A 19,008-nucleotide genomic window follows, 5' to 3' on the forward strand; every position below is an offset into this window, starting at 1 on the left:
AGATTGACTATAGTACATATATTTAAACAAAGAGGACATGTATCAAATGCAATTGCAAGTGAGGTTATAAAGAATTGACAGTTTAGCATCAAATTTTGATTAAGATAGTTTAAGTTAGGAGAGGAACCAAGGATATCTTTAAAGCGATGTTCCGTGTTCCAACGGCAGATTTTACTCCAACGGACGGTTCCTCGATTCATTTCCGGAATCATTTCTTAGTGGACGGTGGCATCAAAAGATTACGACTCGTGGTGTCACCATATGTTCAAATGGGAAAGCGGCTGCTGAATCTAAGGAAACTTCTGATGGAGAGAATCTGCAGCTCACTCAAGGGCAACAGCGACATCGTCAGACTGTGTTATGAGGACCGATGTGTTATGCTGCACCGGTGTGTTGTCATGCTGCACCGGTGTGTTGTCATGCTGCACCGGTGTGTTGTTATACTGCACCGGTGTACCACCAATACGCCCAAATGATGTATTGCACTTCATTTGTAATTCACACGTGAGTGCCTGGTGCCTGTAATATGTCATGTGAGTGGTGGGTCTCTGGTGAGTGTCGTACGATTAGTGGGTATGGCCAGCGAGGAAGGAAGTGGAAAGATTCACCCCATCCATAGGACAGGCTGCCCCCTAGTGTTGTTAGAAATGTGCCGAAGTGAAAGATAGCGAGGCTACTAAGCTTATGGGAGCCATAAGCCACAGTTTAACATCGACTTATCTATCCCCTGTCCACAGTCCCCACCAGGAGCCTGTGGGTGACGAGGGCAGTGGAGCACCTGTTTGAGCTCTTGCAGCACCTGCTCCTCCACTCCCTCGTCTAGAAACACCTCCCGAACGTTGTTAATCACGTCCTCCATCACCGAGCGGTACAGCTTGGGCTGAGGACAAACACGCACACAAAAGATAAAAGACAAAGAACCCCCGTATAGCCTTCACCGACTGTTGGGAAAAGTGCTATTAACGTGCACGTATAAAGGCCGGTACGGTACACGGGGTGGGTAGCCAACACCACGCCCGGTCGCCTTTGTCTCCCCAGCGGCGATGTTTATACACCGCACCAGGTACTCATTTGAGACTGAGTCGACCTACGGGAGGGCCCAGGACCAGTTCAGGTAATTGTCACTGGTGTTGGCCGTGAGCGGGAGTCGAACTCGGGTCGCAGGGTTCGTATTAACATGAACAGACCATTGGTGGTAAGTTCTGCTGACAAGCACTTATCAACATTGGTATAGCACACAAGGGAGTGGTGGAGTCAGCAACACACTTTTGACTGACCACATTTGTCATGCCAATGATAATATCACACTGCAGCATGTTGTCACTTTAGCCTCAGTAAATCTATGGTTAAGGCAGGCCTGATTTAGGTAATTTCCACCAGCAAGATGATTGTTTTTTAAATGTTCTATCATTCGTGAGAATTTCATCTCAAAACGCATTTGTAGAATGTGTAACATGTACAGTTTTGCACGCAGGCACGGGAAACCAGACGAGGAGTAAGGCAGCCGGGACCAGCGCCAACAATCGCCAAAGTTCTGTCGTCCTATATTTTGGGATGTTTGGCCAACTCCATTAATGAGAGTTAAAACATCTGGGAGGAAACCAGAGTACCGAGGGAAAACACACGATTGCGAAGGGAGGGGGGTAACACTCAATCCACGTACAGACAGAATACGAATGTAAATAAAACCACGTGCAGCATTACCATAGCCAGGAAAAGCCAGATGGGAACCTCGGTACCCTTGAGGGCAGGGACTTTCACGAATTTGTGTTATCCACCCACCCTTCCCTCCAAAGAGCTGGATGACAGGCGTGTAAACACAGCCACGAGCACAGGAATCGAGTTAGTGCCAGGGATGGAACCCGGATTACGAGGATCATAGCAGCACCACTGCTCCCCCATTCACACGCCCCACAGCCGCACAGCAAGCGTGGCGTGCACGCAGCCGAGTCTCATCCGCACGTGACGTCATTCCGTGGGCCACAAGTCAGAGCGACTTGCATTGTAGAGGACACGGCACCCAGTGCATAGTGGGACCTCTAGACACAATGTGAATGGACTCGAGGTGTGTCATGTTGGCTTGCATGAAGCGGAGAGCTATGATTTGAGAGATAAAGCATCACTCTGCTGCCCAGACAAAACAAGTAATTTCTCATGCTTCATCAGCACGAGGCTCATTGCAGCTGAGTCAGAGCCACTAACTCATGGCTGTGTCTGAGGGCACCCTGAAGCACTATTCTTGCCAAATTAGCCACCACAGTGAAACTAAAATGGTGCTCAGGTTTGGTTTAACAATTTCAGCCCAATCACAAATAATAGCACAAAATATGTAAATTACGAAGCAAAATACAGACGCTTTTACAACACAATGCATTCCTGGAGACCCCGTCAAAAATCTTCGTAAATCATACCCGATTTTCCCAGAAAGTAGAAACATTAAAAATATCACTTGCCGGTGTTTTCCTTTTATCAGCTATATTTAACAGGGTTTAATAGGTAAAATTTCACAAAAACACTTGTGAATAACAAAAGCTCCATGCCAAGTCACATCAGAAACCAGACTGCCTCTGTTCAAATGTTTGGAGCCATGTGCGAAAATGTGTCGTAAATCAAGTGTCTGCATCGTAAATCTATCCATAGTGGTATTACACAAACGTCGTAAATATAGATAATCGCAAACCGAAAATCGCATGTAATTTGAATATTGTGAGGATATTTAAGCAAAATCTTGTTGATTTTTTTTCAAATGGAGCTAAAATATATGCAAATAATTTTCTTAAACTACAGCTTTCCCCAGTAAAAGAAGGGCTCGGGAAAATTGCACGGCTGGTTAGAATTATAAAATAATAGCGAATGTCCCTTGACAAAATGTACACAATATAATGCCAATGCCATACAGGCAGTAACACCTCATGTCATGACATCACAGCATGTCACCATAGAACCACTTCGGTCGGAGTCACTTCAGCACGTCGCTATCCACCAGACTGCCTCTTAAAGCTACATATATAGAAACATTGTATAATAATATAATCCTTCACAAACTGGGATAGACCAGGGAATAAATCTTAAATCACATTAAGATCCAATGTTAGCCACCTGGTTGTAACCATAAAATTAAATATAAATATGTGAACCTGGTTGAATTGGATTGTGTGAGTGATTGGGCTTAAGTTTGACAGGCAGATATTTTTTTTTATAACCAGGTAAGAGTTCAGAGTCCATGGTTGATGTCATGTGCTTATACACACATCTGCAAAATTAGCTTAGTGGCTCTTATTTTACCATAATGAGCCTCTAGTGTCCGCCTGCCACCTCATTGTTTCACCGACAGTAGCACCAGTCTATAAACTGCAAATGAAAGCACAGCATGTGCAGTGCAGTGCAGAGAACACTCAAGAGACTGCGTTAAAATCAATGTCTGGCACCTGTTAAAAGTGGAGCGTTCCACTACATCAAGGAAGGGGTGGTACACACAACTTTGTTCCATAAGGATGACCTTAGCATCAGCTTTGGCATAGTTTAACACGTAGGCTTAAACCATGTTTTTAATGGGGATGTTTCTTTCAGTCCTTATAAGAGGAAAATCCCAAAATAAATGCACATTACTTGCTTAAATATCACGAACAACTTAAACACGTTTTCATGGTCAAACAAGTATGCATATTACTCATCTTTCATTGGTGCTCTTCAGCCAATGAGAATAATGTCATTGTCACATTCCTGAAAAGTGCAGCCACTGGAAGAGTACGACGCTCCAGCCTGGTTCAGGAGCTGGGACACAACACTGCTAGATGCACAGTTAAATACAGTAAATGCAATGTGCATCATAACTGGAACAAGGAAACCTACACCAATCCCATGGCTCCCTGTTCTCGCAAGCATTCTGCCACCAAACATCCGAAGAGAGATGCAAACTGCAAGGGAGATTACATGTTTTCTTGACAACCTACTCATCAACCAAGAACTCAACAATGGACATCACCACCTCCGACTCAAGTCCCAATTCCCCTTTCTGGGATCCCGCTGTCACCATCCTAGAATCTCACCCAGATCTGGAAAACTACCGGCGAACAGTGGAACAAATGCGCACATCCAGAATAAACCTCATTCGAGACCCTAACATCACATCTCCTGGCTTTGACATTTCTCAAAGACACCGATGTAACAGCATCAGAACATCAACAGGCCAATGGGCACATCTCCTTCATGAATGGAAAGTTAACAAGATGCAGTGAAATTGTGGCCATACAAGCCCAACTATGGATCACATCGTAATCCTCCGTAGTCTTCTGTGCTCCTTCAAATGAATAGACAAAACCACACAAACTCTCTCCTGAAGCCCTCTGTGGCTAGCAAACCTTGATGTTGCCATTAAGCTCCTGAACATATTGCCACAAGTAGAGATAATAGCAGTGGCGGCTCGTCAATAGAGGGCGCAGGGGCGCCGCCCCCATCAAGATTCAAGAATATACATATACAAAAATTATATAAAAATACATAAATAAAATATTTTTTTCATACGATGTGCCGGCTGGTAGTAAGAAAAGCATCAGCATTTAATAAAAACTGGCTTTAATCGGTCAACTATTTTCTATGTTTTTCAATGTGTTTCATGCGGGGCGCCGGACAAATGGATGTCTATGTGAGACTTTAAATTTTCGGACAGCATGTGACCTGAAGCTGGTCTCTAATTGGTTTCTTAAAGATTCTCCTCGGGGCGCAAGTCGTTGCGTCCCTGGCCAATCAGAATTGGATACATGTTATTTTATCCAATCTGATTGGTTCTCGTCACCTGTCATTCAAATTTACGCTCTGGGCCACTACTGCGAGTGCGCAGGCGACACCACTTCGACACTTGCTAGGCTGATCAAATTTTTTGTGTAAACAATGGCAGCAGTTCATCCAAATTCTGTAATTTATTTAAAAAAAAACCCTTTCACAAGGCTTTCGCTGGAAGAAATAAAAAAGATAAAGGATCTCGGACCGGACCAACCCGATTTACAAATCCAGCAGCAGGCCAGTGACAGAGGACGAAGCTACACACGAAGCTTCACCCGCGCTTGTTATGAGAAACGGAGGTGGCTGGCTGGATGTGATGTTAGCAATTCTCTTTTTTGTTTTCCCTGTCTTTTATTCAAAGTGTCGGCACTGAAGTTTTGTGGACAACGACGGGGGTAAGAGACCTCAAACATCTCTCTGACAAATGCAAACGTCATGAAAGTAGCCGTAGCCATATTGATAATAGCATGAAACTAACGTTTTTATGTTCAAGTAGGAAACATGCTTTTTGGTACTTTGGTCTGAAATGTATATAAAAGAGAAACATTTATGTTCAAGTAGGAAACATGCTTTTTGGTACTTCTTTTGGCCTGAAATGTAAATAAAGATCATCAAAATTTATATTCAAGTAGTCAAAATGGTTTTTGGTACTGCTTTATATTTATTTGCCCATCTCAATAAAATAAAAAAAATGCGCCCCCCCAAAAATAAATATCACCAGCCGCCACTGGATAATAGACACTGTTTAATTCCTACACAGCTGTGCTCATTTTCTCAACTTACTAGGGAAGGTCGGTCAAATCAGTTGGCTACGTACGGTGCGAAAAAAGTTCAACATAGTACATGTCTCAGATTTTTACTATTGACACCTGAGGGTGTGGTGCTCTCTGCCAGTGCTACTGGCTGGATAAATACACTCACGATACCCATTCTCAAGAACAAGCCATAATTTGGGTTTCAAAGAGACTTTACTTTTGGCTCTTAGACCTGTATTTAACCAAGTGGGAGCTCAATGTAATTCATGAGATTTTACAAAAGAGCTTGAGACCATTTGTACAAAAGGGAAGTACAGTAATTATTTACGCAAGATGGCCTCAGATGACAGGCAGTGACATGACACAGCGATAGCACCTTCACAGCTTTTGCGGTTCAAATTCAGTGGCCAGCCCAATTATTATTATTGCGAGTATAATAACAATAACATGCGCCATCTGCTTCACAGTGGACCTTACAAATCCTCTGACGTGATCCCCAATTGTCGGCAATTTGTGTGCCGACGACTGGATGTAAATTTACCAAATTCGAATATAACCTAAAAATGTATCAATGGGGATTATACATAACAATCAATGCGCCCTATTGTATGTGTATGCACGTTGAACGTCTTTCTCACCGTATGTTGGTAGACTAATGTCCCAGACACTCTTGCCAATGGGACTCTCCTGGCATCTTGAGTTTGTCACTTTGTTCAACTAAATAAACTTGAAACTCATTGAGTTTAAGCCCATGTTTTTACAAGTGTAGTGACATCGCGGATATCACTGTGTAATGCCGGACCGAGAGGCACGGCGTGCGATGTATTGACATCGAGGACATCACTTATATGTGAGTGCAGTACCAGCCCTGGAGGGGCTTGGTGAGCGCCGACTGACAGTGCTGGATGGCACCACGCTCTGCGTGCAGTGCCGGCCCCATACAGGATAGGGTGTGAGAGTGCCGGCCACGGGAATGGAGTGACTATAGGCCGTGGCACTCTTGTTGACGCCAGAGGACACGTGACCGGTGAAGTCTACACGGGGCCCCCAAGTGGGGGCTAGGGGTGGTCACGTGTCAGGGCCGAGATCCTGCTCGAGGATTCTCGAAGGTGGTCGTGGCCAAGGGAGGAGCCAGCCAAGCTGCTGAGGATATAAGCCAGGTCCCCCAGAGGGACTGGCTGCTGTTGTTCATCCTCAAGAATCTGCGTTCTACGTCCAACACGAAGTCACCAACACGTGAACCTGGACCCAAGCTGTGGTCCGGTCCGTTGTAGCTAGTTACGGTGTAATTAGTGCAGTTACAATGCTCCGTAAAGTTGACGAGACCATCCTCGGCGCACATACTGCTTTCCCTGGCGAGAAAACTGACTTTCCATCACTTGTCCACTGGCATCATTAATGGAGACTTGGACTGCACCAATGGTTGCTTGAGCCGCGGCACATCGAATTAGAAAAATCTGGAGTGCCCAGACGAATCTCACACAACAATCTCAATCCACTAACCCTGCTTCCAGAGCACTGTCTTTGAACTCATCATCATGATCCATGGGTTGATATCTCGTAGGTGTCCAATGCACATTTCATCATTTGATTTCACTTTCCTCTGTCTTGTGCCAATGTGCTCAAGTAGTGCCACGTCTTTTTAGCACCAATCTCTTAACATGTCATCGTCAAGACATTATGTCTTTGAACTAAAGGGTACATAACTTAGTTGCTTGTTTTCAACATGTACGATTCATGGCTGATACCAGAGGCTCACAATCGTCCACTCTTGCAGATGAGCCAGAGGGGTTTTTTAACATTCACTTCACAGTCATTGACACGAACTGAACAAAACACACACAGTACTGCTTGAGTAAAACAGGTTGAAATTAGACTTTCAAACTCGGTGTTAAAAAACAACAATATGTAAAACACGTCAACATAATTCATGTGTGGAGTCATCACAACTTCTTATCACCGACGCAATCAAATAAACTTAAAACTCATTGAGTTTAAGCCCATGTTTTTTACAAGTGTAGTGACATCGCGGATATCACTGTGTAATGCCGGACCGAGAGGCACGGCGTGCGATGTATTGACATCGAGGACATCACTTATATGTGAGTGCAGTACCAGCCCTGGAGGGGCTTGGTGAGCGCCGACTGACAGTGCTGGATGGCACCACGCTCTGCGTGCAGTGCCGGCCCCATACAGGATAGGGTGTGAGAGTGCCGGCCACGGGAATGGAGTGACTATAGGCCGTGGCACTCTTGTTGACGCCAGAGGACACGTGACCGGTGAAGTCTACACGGGGCCCCCAAGTGGGGGCTAGGGGTGGTCACGTGTCAGGGCCGAGATCCTGCTCGAGGATTCTCGAAGGTGGTCGTGGCCAAGGGAGGAGCCAGCCACGCCGCTGAGGATATAAGCCAGGTCCCCCAGAGGGACTGGCTGCTGTTGTTCATCCTCAAGAATCTGCGTTCTACGTCCAACACGAAGTCACCAACACGTGAACCTGGACCCAAGCTGTGGTCCGGTCCGTTGTAGCTAGTTACGGTGTAATTAGTGCAGTTACAATGCTCCGTAAAGTTGACGAGACCATCCTCGGCGCACATACTGCTTTCCCTGGCGAGAAAACTGACTTTCCATCACTGATCCACTGGCATCATTAATGGAGACCTGGACTGCACCAATGGTTGCTTGAGCCGCGGCACATCGAATTAGAAAAATCTGGAGTGCCCAGACGAATCTCACACAACAATCTCAATCCACTAACCCTGCTTCCAGAGCACTGTCTTTGAACTCATCATCATGATCCATGGGTTGATATCTCGTAGGTGTCCAATGCACATTTCATCATTTGATTTCACTTTCCTCTGTCTTGTGCCAATGTGCTCAAGTAGTGCCACGTCTTTTTAGCACCAATCTCTTATCATGTCATCGTCAAGACATTATGTCTTTGAACTAAAGGGTACATAACTTAGTTGCTTGTTTTCAACATGTACGATTCATGGCTGATACCAGAGGCTCACAATCGTCCACTCTTGCAGATGAGCCAGAGGGGTTTTTTAACATTCACTTCACAGTCATTGACACGAACTGAACAAAACACACACAGTACTGCTTGAGTAAAACAGGTTGAAATTAGACTTTAAAACTCGGTGTTAAAAAAACAACAATATGTAAAACACGTCAACATAATCCATGTGTGGAGTCATCACAACTTCTTATCACCGACGCAATCACCATTTATGCCGGGCCAGGTGAATGAAGGCAGAGAGAGAGATCTTGAATAAGGCGTCTCTCTACGGAGACTATTTTTTATTTAGTTTGCCAAGTAAGGGCCCACTGAGCTGCATAACTCTTTTTCAGAAGCGACTTGGCCATCACAAATGCTAGCCTCAACCAAGTAGCTTATCATCATGTGGAAATTTATAGCAGCCAAATACTTTAAACGCGTGAGGCTGATTCCAATTGCGGAGGGAGGAAAACGGAGTACCTAGAGAAAAATCCAAGCGACCACGGGGAGAAACACACCGCAAACTCTAAATATACAACAGGCATCAGGTCGGAATCGAACCAACGACCTCCTGCATACCAGGCGAGGGAGTTAACATTTCCTAGCCACCGCTGATCTGTGCCTGTAAGGGAACCCATAACCCCTGATATGCTGGAAATTTGGGCTCAACCCCCCAACGGCAAATGCCTCGCCCGCCAAAAAATATAACAGCACTGCCACTGACCTACAGAGAACTTAGACTAAAAGTACAGCACCAATGACACACTGAAGTTGCAATGGATTTTCCAATAAATAATTTCCAATGAATTGACATTGAAGAATTTCCACTGAATTTCCACTCGACTGCTTTTCCCGGTGAAGCATTTCGCTGAATTTGCCAAAGTAACACAATGAATACATAGAAACATCACAAGGTGCAATTACTGTACTAGGTTATCCTCGAAGCCTCCATGCGGAACTCAAAGTGAACTCTAATTCCCGTTACCCAGCACCTCACACTACATAACAGCCAAAGCCAGCCTTTCATTTAACCAACTACAGTACCAGCCAGTCCTTTATTTTACCAACTAGAATTCCAGCCAGCCCATTATTTAACCAACTACAATACCAGTCATTCCATTATTTAACCAACGACAGTACCAGCCAGCCCATTATTTAACCAATTACAGTAACAGCCATGTCTTTATTTAACCAACTACAGAACCAGTCATTCCATTATTTAACCAACTACGGTACGGGCAAGTAATTTATTTAACCAACTACAGTACGGGCTAGTCCTCTATCCACGTGAGTGCCACTGACTCGCACGAGTGCGAGGCGAATGAAACACCTGGGGTCGGTGTCGAACACTCACGCGTCAAGGCTACAACTTCCGCTGCTGCGGCTCAGACCTGATTTGGATGCCATGGTGATCCGATTACCACCCACACGGTCATGTGGACATACACATGCGTGTACAATTTACAATGCAGGCGTGCTGGCTATACAGAACACTTCTGCGACAGCTGCTCTCGAGTCATTGTCACTGTGTGGTGTGTGTAGTGAACTGTAGTGTCACTGTGTGGTGAACTGTAGTGTCACTGTGTAGTGAACTGTAGTGTCACTGTGTAGTGAACTATAGTGTCACTGTGTAGTGAACTGTAGTGTCACTGTGTGTGGTGAACTGTAGTGTCACTGTGTGTAGTGAACTGTAGTGTCACAGTGTAGTGAACTGCAGTGTCACTGTGTGTGGTGAACTGTAGTGTCACTGTGTAGTGAACTGTAGTGTCACTGTGTGTAGTGAACTGTAGTGTCACAGTGTGTGGTGAACTGTAGTGTCAGTGTGGTGAACTGTAGTGTCACTGTGTATAGTGAACTGTAGTGTCACTGTGTGTAGTGAACTGTAGTGTCACTGTGTAGTGAACTGTAGTGTCACTGTGTATAGTGAACTGTAGTGTCACTGTGTGTAGTGAACTGTAGTGTCACTGTGTAGTGAACTGTAGTGTCACTGTGTAGTGAACTGTAGTGTCACTGTGTGTAGTGAACTGTAGTGTCACTGTGTGTGGTGAACTGTTGTGTCACTGTGTGTGGTGAACTGTAGTGTCACTGTGTGTGGTGAACTGTAGTGTCACTGTGTGTGGTGAACTGTAGTGTCACAGTGTGTAGTGAACTGTAGTGTCACAGTGTGTAGTGAACTGTAGTGTCACTGTGTGGTGAAATGTAGTGTCACTGTGTGTAGTGAACTGTAGTGTCACTTTGTGTGGTGAACTGTAGTGTCACTGTGTGAGGTGAACTGTAGTGTCACAGTGTGTAGTGAACTGTAGTGTCACAGTGTGTAGTGAACTGTAGTGTCACTGTGTGGTGAACTGTAGTGTCACTGTGTGTAGTGAACTGTAGTGTCACTTTGTGTGGTGAACTGTAGTGTCACTGTGTGGTGAACTGTAGTGTCACTGTGTGTGGTGAACTGTAGTGTCACTGTGTATGGTGAACTGTAGTGTCACTGTGTAGTGAACTGTAGTGTCACTGTGTGTAGTGAACTGTAGTGTCACTGTGTGTGGTGAACTGTAGTGTCACTGTGTGTGGTGAACTGTAGTGTCACTGTGTGTGGTGAACTGTAGTGTCACTGTGTGTGGTGAACTGTAGTGTCACTGTGTGTGGTGAACTGTAGTGTCACTGTGTGTGGTGAACTGTAGTGTCACTGTGTGTGGTGAACTGTAGTGTCACTGTGTGTAGTGAACTGTAGTGTCACTGTGTGTAGTGAACTGTAGTGTCACTGTGTAGTGAACTGTAGTGTCACTGTGTGTGGTGAACTGTAGTGTCACTGTGTGTGCTGAACTGTAGTGTCACTGTGTGTGGTGAACTGTAGTGTCACTGTGTGTGGTGAACTGTAGTGGCACTGTGTGTAGTGAACTGTAGTGTCACTGTGTGTGGTGAACTGTAGTGTCATTGTGTAGTGAACTGTAGTGTCACTGTGTGTGGTGAACTGTAGTGTCACTGTGTGTGGTGAACTGTAGTGTCACTGTGTGTAGTGAACTGTAGTGTCACTGTGTGTAGTGAACTGTAGTGTCACTGTGTGGTGAACTGTAGTGTCACAGTGTGTAGTGAACTGTAGTCTCAGTGTGTAGTGAACTGTAGTGTCACTGTGTGTAGTGAACTGTAGTGTCACTGTGTAGTGAACTGTAGTATCACTGTGTGTAGTGAACTGTGTAGTGAACTGTAGTGTCACTGTGTAGTGAACTGTAGTGTCACTGTGTGTAGTGAACTGGAGTGTCACTGTGTGTAGTGAACTGTAGTGTCACTGTGTGGTGAACTGTAGTGTCACAGTGTGTAGTGAACTGTAGTCTCAGTGTGTAGTGAACTGTAGTGTCACTGTGTGTAGTGAACTGTAGTGTCACTGTGTGGTGAACTGTAGTGTCACTGTGTGTGGTGAACTGTAGTGTCACAGTGTGTAGTGAACTGTAGTGTCACAGTGTGTAGTGAACTGTAGTGTCACTGTGTGGTGAAATGTAGTGTCACTGTGTGTAGTGAACTGTAGTGTCACTTTGTGTGGTGAACTGTAGTGTCACTGTGTGAGGTGAACTGTAGTGCCACAGTGTGTAGTGAACTGTAGTGTCACAGTGTGTAGTGAACTGTAGTGTCACTGTGTGGTGAACTGTAGTGTCACTGTGTGTAGTGAACTGTAGTGTCACTTTGTGTGGTGAACTGTAGTGTCACTGTGTGGTGAACTGTAGTGTCACTGTGTGTGGTGAACTGTAGTGTCACTGTGTATGGTGAACTGTAGTGTCACTGTGTAGTGAACTGTAGTGTCACTGTGTGTAGTGAACTGTAGTGTCACTGTGTGTGGTGAACTGTAGTGTCACTGTGTGTGGTGAACTGTAGTGTCACTGTGTGTGGTGAACTGTAGTGTCACTGTGTGTGGTGAACTGTAGTGTCACTGTGTGTGGTGAACTGTAGTGTCACTGTGTGTGGTGAACTGTAGTGTCACTGTGTGTAGTGAACTGTAGTGTCACTGTGTAGTGAACTGTAGTGTCACTGTGTGTGGTGAACTGTAGTGTCACTGTGTGTGCTGAACTGTAGTGTCACTGTGTGTGGTGAACTGTAGTGTCACTGTGTGTGGTGAACTGTAGTGGCACTGTGTGTAGTGAACTGTAGTGTCACTGTGTGTGGTGAACTGTAGTGTCATTGTGTGTAGTGAACTGTAGTGTCACTGTGTGTGGTGAACTGTAGTGTCACTGTGTAGTGAACTGTAGTGTCACTGTGTGTAGTGAACTGTAGTGGCACTGTGTGTAGTGAACTGTAGTGGCACTGTGTGTAGTGAACTGTAGTGTCATTGTGTGTAGTGAACTGTAGTGTCACTGTGTAGTGAACTGTAGTGTCACTGTGTGTGGTGAACTGTAGTGTCACTGTGTGTGGTGAACTGTAGTGTCACTGTGTGTAGTGAACTGTAGTGTCACTGTGTGTAGTGAACTGTAGTGTCACTGTGTGGTGAACTGTAGTGTCACAGTGTGTAGTGAACTGTAGTCTCAGTGTGTAGTGAACTGTAGTGTCACTGTGTGTAGTGAACTGTAGTGTCACTGTGTAGTGAACTGTAGTATCACTGTGTGTAGTGAACTGTGTAGTGAACTGTAGTGTCACTGTGTAGTGAACTGTAGTGTCACTGTGTGTAGTGAACTGGAGTGTCACTGTGTGTGGTGAACTGTAGTGTCACTGTGTGTGGTGAACTGTTGTGTCACTGTGCGTGGTGAACTGTAGTGTCACTGTGTGTGGTGAACTGTAGTGTCACTGTGTGTGGTGAACTGTAGTGTCACAGTGTGTAGTGAACTGTAGTGTCACAGTGTGTAGTGAACTGTAGTGTCACTGTGTGGTGAACTGTAGTGTCACTGTGTGTAGTGAACTGTAGTGTCACTTTGTGTGGTGAACTGTAGTGTCACTGTGTGTGGTGAACTGTAGTGTCACAGTGTGTAGTGAACTGTAGTGTCACAGTGTGTAGTGAACTGTAGTGTCACTGTGTGGTGAACTGTAGTGTCACTGTGTGTAGTGAACTGTAGTGTCACTTTGTGTGGTGAACTGTAGTGTCACTGCGTGTGGTGAACTGTAGTGTCACTGTGTGTGGTGAACTGTAGTGTCACTGTGTATGGTGAACTGTAGTGTCACTGTGTAGTGAACTGTAGTGTCACTGTGTGTAGTGAACTGTAGTGTCACTGTGTAGTAAACTGTAGTGTCACTGTGTGTGGTGAACTGTAGTGTCACTGTGTGTGCTGAACTGTAGTGTCACTGTGTGTCGTGAACTGTAGTGTCACTGTGTGTGGTGAACTGTAGTGGCACTGTGTGTAGTGAACTGTAGTGTCACTGTGTGTGGTGAACTGTAGTGTCATTGTGTGTAGTGAACTGTAGTGTCACTGTGTGTGGTGAACTGTAGTGTCACTGTGTAGTGAACTGTAGTGTCACTGTGTGTAGTGAACTGTAGTGGCACTGTGTGTAGTGAACTGTAGTGGCACTGTGTGTAGTGAACTGTAGTGTCATTGTGTGTAGTGAACTGTAGTGTCACTGTGTAGTGAACTGTAGTGTCACTGTGTGTGGTGAACTGTAGTGTCACTGTGTGTGGTGAACTGTAGTGTCACTGTGTGTAGTGAACTGTAGTGTCACTGTGTGTAGTGAACTGTAGTGTCACTGTGTGGTGAACTGTAGTGTCACAGTGTGTAGTGAACTGTAGTCTCAGTGTGTAGTGAACTGTAGTGTCACTGTGTGTAGTGAACTGTAGTGTCACTGTGTAGTGAACTGAAGTGTCACTGTGTGTAGTGAACTATAGTGTCACTGTGTGTAGTGAACTGTAGTGTCACTGTGTGTAGTAAACTGTAGTGTCACTGTGTGTAGTGAACTGTAGTGTCACTGTGTAGTGAACTGAAGTGTCACTGTGTGTAGTGAACTATAGTGTCACTGTGTGTAGTGAACTGTAGTGTCACTGTGTGTAGTGAACTGTAGTGTCACTGTGTGGTGAACTGTAGTGTCACAGTGTGTAGTGAACTGTAGTCTCAGTGTGTAGTGAACTGTAGTGTCACTGTGTGTAGTGAACTGTAGTGTCACTGTGTAGTGAACTGTAGTATCACTGTGTGTAGTGAACTGTAGTGTCACTGTGTGGTGAACTGTAGTGTCACTTTGTAGTGAACTGTAGTGTCCCTTTGTAGTGAACTGTAGTGTCACTGTGTAATGAACTGTAGTGTCACTGTGTAATGAACTGTAGTGTCACTGTGTGTAGTGAACTGTAGTGTCACTGTGTAGTGAACTGAAGTGTCACTGTGTGTAGTGAACTATAGTGTCACTGTGTGTAGTGAACTGTAGTGTCACTGTGTGTAGTGAACTGCAGTGTCACTGTGTATAGTGAGCTGTAGTGTCACTGTGTGTGGTGAACTGTAGTGTCACTGTGTGTAGTGAACTGTAGTGTCACTGTGTGTGGTGAACTGTACTGTCACTGTGTGTAGTGAACTGTAGTGTCACAGTGTAGTGAACTGCAGTGTCACTGTGTGTGGTGAACTGTAGTGTCACTGTGTAGTGAACTGTAGTGTCACTGTGTAGTGAACTGTAGTGTCACTGTGTGTAGTGAACTGTAGTGTCACTGTGTAGTGAACTGTAGTGTCACTGTGTGTAGTGAACTGTAGTGTCACTGTGTAGTGAACTGTAGTGTCACTGTGTATGGTGAACTGTAGTGCCACTGTGTGTGGTGAACTGTAGTGTCACTGTGTGTGGTGAACTGTAGTGTCACTGTGTGGTGAACTGTAGTGTCACTGTGTGTAGTGAATTGTAGTCTCACAGTGTGTAGTGAACTGTAGTGTCACTGTGTAGTGAACTGTAGTGTCACTGTATGTAGTGAACTGTAGTGTCACTGTGTGTAGTGAACTGTAGTGTCACTGTGTGTGGTGAACTGTAGTGTCACTGTGTGTGGTGAACTGTAGTGTCACTGTGTGTAGTGAACTGTCGTGTCACTGTGTGTAGTGAACTGTAGTGTCACTGTGTGTAGTGAACTGTAGTGTCACTGTGTGTGGTGAACTGTAGTGTCACTTTGTGTAGTGAACTGTAGAGTCACTGTGTGTAGTGAACTGTAGTGTCACTGTGTGTAGTGGACTGTAGTGTCACTGTGTAGTGAACAGTAGTGTCACTGTGTGTAGTGAACTGTAGTGTCACTGTGTGTGGTGAACTGTAGTGTCACTGTGTGTGGTGAACTGTAGTGTCACTTTGTGTAGTGAACTGTAGAGTCACTGTGTGTAGTGAACTGTAGTGTCACTGTGTAGTGGACTGTAGTGTCACTGTGTAGTGAACAGTAGTGTCACTGTGTGTAGTGAACTGTAGTGTCACTGTGTGTGGTGAACTGTAGTGTCACTGTGTGTGGTGAACTGTAGTGTCACTTTGTGTAGTGAACTGTAGAGTCACTGTGTGTAGTTAACTGTAGTGTCACTGTGTGTAGTGAACTGTAGTGTCACTGTGTAGTAAACTGTAGTGTCACTGTGTGTAGTGAACTGGAGTGTCACTGTGTGTGGTGAACTGTAGTGTCACTGTGTGTGATGAACTGTAGTGTCACTGTGTGTGATGAACTGTAGTGTCACTGTGTGTAGTGAACTGTAGTGTCACTGTGTGTAGTGAACTGTAGTGTCACTGTGTGTGGTGAACTGTGTGTGTCACTGTGTAGTGAACTGTAGTGTCACTGTGTGTGGTGAACTGTAGTGTCACTGTGTGTAGTGAACTGTAGTGTCACTGTGTGTAGTGAACTGTAGTGTCACTGTGTGTAGTGAACTGTAGTGCCACTGTGTAGTGAACTGTAGTGTCACTGTGTGTAGTGAACTGTAGTGTCACTGTGTGTAGTGAACTGTAGTGTCACTGTGTGTAGTGAACTGTAGTGTCACTGTGTGTAGTGAACTGTAGTGTCACTGTGTGTGGTGAACTGTAGTGTCACTGTGTGTAGTGAACTGTAGTGTCACTGTGTGTGGTGAACTGTAGTGTCACTGTGTGGTGAACTGTAGTGTCACAGTGTGTAGTGAACTGTAGTCTCAGTGTGTAGTGAACAATAGTCACTGTGTGTGGTGAACTGTAGTGTCACTTTGTAGTGAACTGTAGTGTCACTTTGTAGTGAACTGTAGTGTCACTGTGTAATGAACTGTAGTGTCACTGTGTAATGAACTGTAGTGTCACTGTGTGTAGTGAACTGTAGTGTCACTGTGTGTAGTGAACTGTAGTGTCACTGTGTAGTGAACTGTAGTGTCACTGTGTGTAGTGAACTATAGTGTCACTGTGTGTAGTGAACTGTAGTGTCACTGTGTGTAGTAAACTGTAGTGTCACTGTGTAATGAACAGTAGTGTCACTGTGTGTAGTGAACTGTAGTGTCACTGTGTGTAGTGAACTGTAGTGTCACTGTGTGTAGTGAACTGTAGTGTCACTGTGTGTAGTGAACTGTAGTGTCACTGTGTGGTGAACTGTAGTGTCACAGTGTGTAGTGAACTGTAGTCTCAGTGTGTAGTGAACAATAGAGTCACTGTGTGTAGTGAACTGTAGTGTCACTGTGTGTAGTGAACTGTAGTGTCACTGTGTAGTGAACTGTAGTATCACTGTGTGTGGTGACTGTAGTGTCACATTGTGTAGTGAACTGTAGTGTCACTGTGTGTAGTGAACTGTAGTGTCACTGTGTGTAGTGAACTGTAGTGTCACTGTGTGTAGTGAACTGTAGTGTCACTGTGTGTAGTGAACTGTAGTGTCACTGTGTGTAGTGAACTGTAGTGTCACTGTGTGTAGTGAACTGTAGTGTCACTGTGTGTAGTGAACTGTAGTGTCACTGTGTGTGGTGAACTGTAGTGTCACTGTGTGTGGTGAACTGTAGTGTCACTTTGTGTAGTGAACTGTAGTGTCACTGTGTGTAGTGAAAGGTAGTGTCACTTTGTGTGGTGAACTGTAGTGTCACTGTGTGTAGTGAACTGTAGTGTCACTGTGTGTAGTGAACTGTAGTGTCACTGTGTGTAGTGAACTGTAGTGTCACTGTGTGTAGTGAACTGCAGTGTCACTGTGTATAGTGAGCTGTAGTGTCACTGTGTGTGGTGAACTGTAGTGTCACTGTGTGTAGTGAACTGTAGTGTCACTGTGTGTGGTGAACTGTAGTGTCACTGTGTGTAGTGAACTGTAGTGTCACAGTGTAGTGAACTGCAGTGTCACTGTGTGTGGTGAACTGTAGTGTCACTGTGTAGTGAACTGTAGTGTCACTGTGTAGTGAACTGTAGTGTCACTGTGTGTAGTGAACTGTAGTGTCACTGTGTAGTGAACTGTAGTGTCACTGTGTGTAGTGAACTGTAGTGTCACTGTGTAGTGAACTGTAGTGTCACTGTGTATGGTGAACTGTAGTGTCACTGTGTGTGGTGAACTGTAGTGTCACTGTGTGTGGTGAACTGTAGTGTCACTGTGTGGTGAACTGTAGTGTCACTGTGTGTAGTGAATTGTAGTCTCACAGTGTGTAGTGAACTGTAGTGTCACTGTGTAGTGAACTGTAGTGTCACTGTATGTAGTGAACTGTAGTGTCACTGTGTGTAGTGAACTGTAGTGTCACTGTGTGTGGTGAACTGTAGTGTCACTGTGTGTGGTGAACTGTAGTGTCACTGTGTGTAGTGAACTGTCGTGTCACTGTGTGTAGTGAACTGTAGTGTCACTGTGTGTAGTGAACTGTAGTGTCACTGTGTGTGGTGAACTGTAGTGTCACTTTGTGTAGTGAACTGTAGAGTCACTGTGTGTAGTGAACTGTAGTGTCACTGTGTGTAGTGGACTGTATTGTCACTGTGTAGTGAACAGTAGTGTCACTGTGTGTAGTGAACTGTAGTGTCACTGTGTGTGGTGAACTGTAGTGTCACTGTGTGTGGTGAACTGTAGTGTCACTTTGTGTAGTGAACTGTAGAGTCACTGTGTGTAGTGAACTGTAGTGTCACTGTGTAGTGGACTGTAGTGTCACTGTGTAGTGAACAGTAGTGTCACTGTGTGTAGTGAACTGTAGTGTCACTGTGTGTGGTGAACTGTAGTGTCACTGTGTGTGGTGAACTGTAGTGTCACTTTGTGTAGTGAACTGTAGAGTCACTGTGTGTAGTTAACTGTAGTGTCACTGTGTGTAGTGAACTGTAGTGTCACTGTGTAGTAAACTGTAGTGTCACTGTGTGTAGTGAACTGTAGTGTCACTGTGTGTGGTGAACTGTAGTGTCACTGTGTGTGATGAACTGTAGTGTCACTGTGTGTGATGAACTGTAGTGTCACTGTGTGTAGTGAACTGTAGTGTCACTGTGTGTAGTGAACTGTAGTGTCACTGTGTGTGGTGAACTGTGTGTGTCACTGTGTAGTGAACTGTAGTGTCACTGTGTGTGGTGAACTGTAGTGTCACTGTGTGTAGTGAACTGTAGTGTCACTGTGTGTAGTGAACTGTAGTGTCACTGTGTGTAGTGAACTGTAGTGTCACTGTGTAGTGAACTGTAGTGTCA

General features: G+C 45.0%; 1 protein-coding gene across 3 annotated transcripts in view; it reads right to left on the reverse strand.

The window, feature by feature from the left end:
• Positions 1-19,008, reverse strand: part of LOC144723693 (transcription initiation factor IIA subunit 1-like) — a 72,067-nt gene that overhangs the window by 34,664 nt on the left and 18,395 nt on the right. For 2 of the 3 annotated variants that reach the window (XM_078602617.1, XM_078602616.1), the window contains exon 2: positions 779-880. The exons of the other annotated variant lie outside the window; for it this stretch is intronic. In XM_078602617.1, coding sequence (XP_078458743.1) covers positions 779-880 — 102 coding nt within the window. The remainder of the gene's footprint in view (positions 1-778; positions 881-19,008) is intronic. 3 annotated transcript variants of the gene reach the window in all.

This window comes from Lampetra planeri, chromosome 18, assembly GCF_965212315.1.
Source record: "Lampetra planeri chromosome 18, kcLamPlan1.2.h2, whole genome shotgun sequence".
Classification (NCBI taxonomy): domain Eukaryota; kingdom Metazoa; phylum Chordata; class Hyperoartia; order Petromyzontiformes; family Petromyzontidae; genus Lampetra; species Lampetra planeri.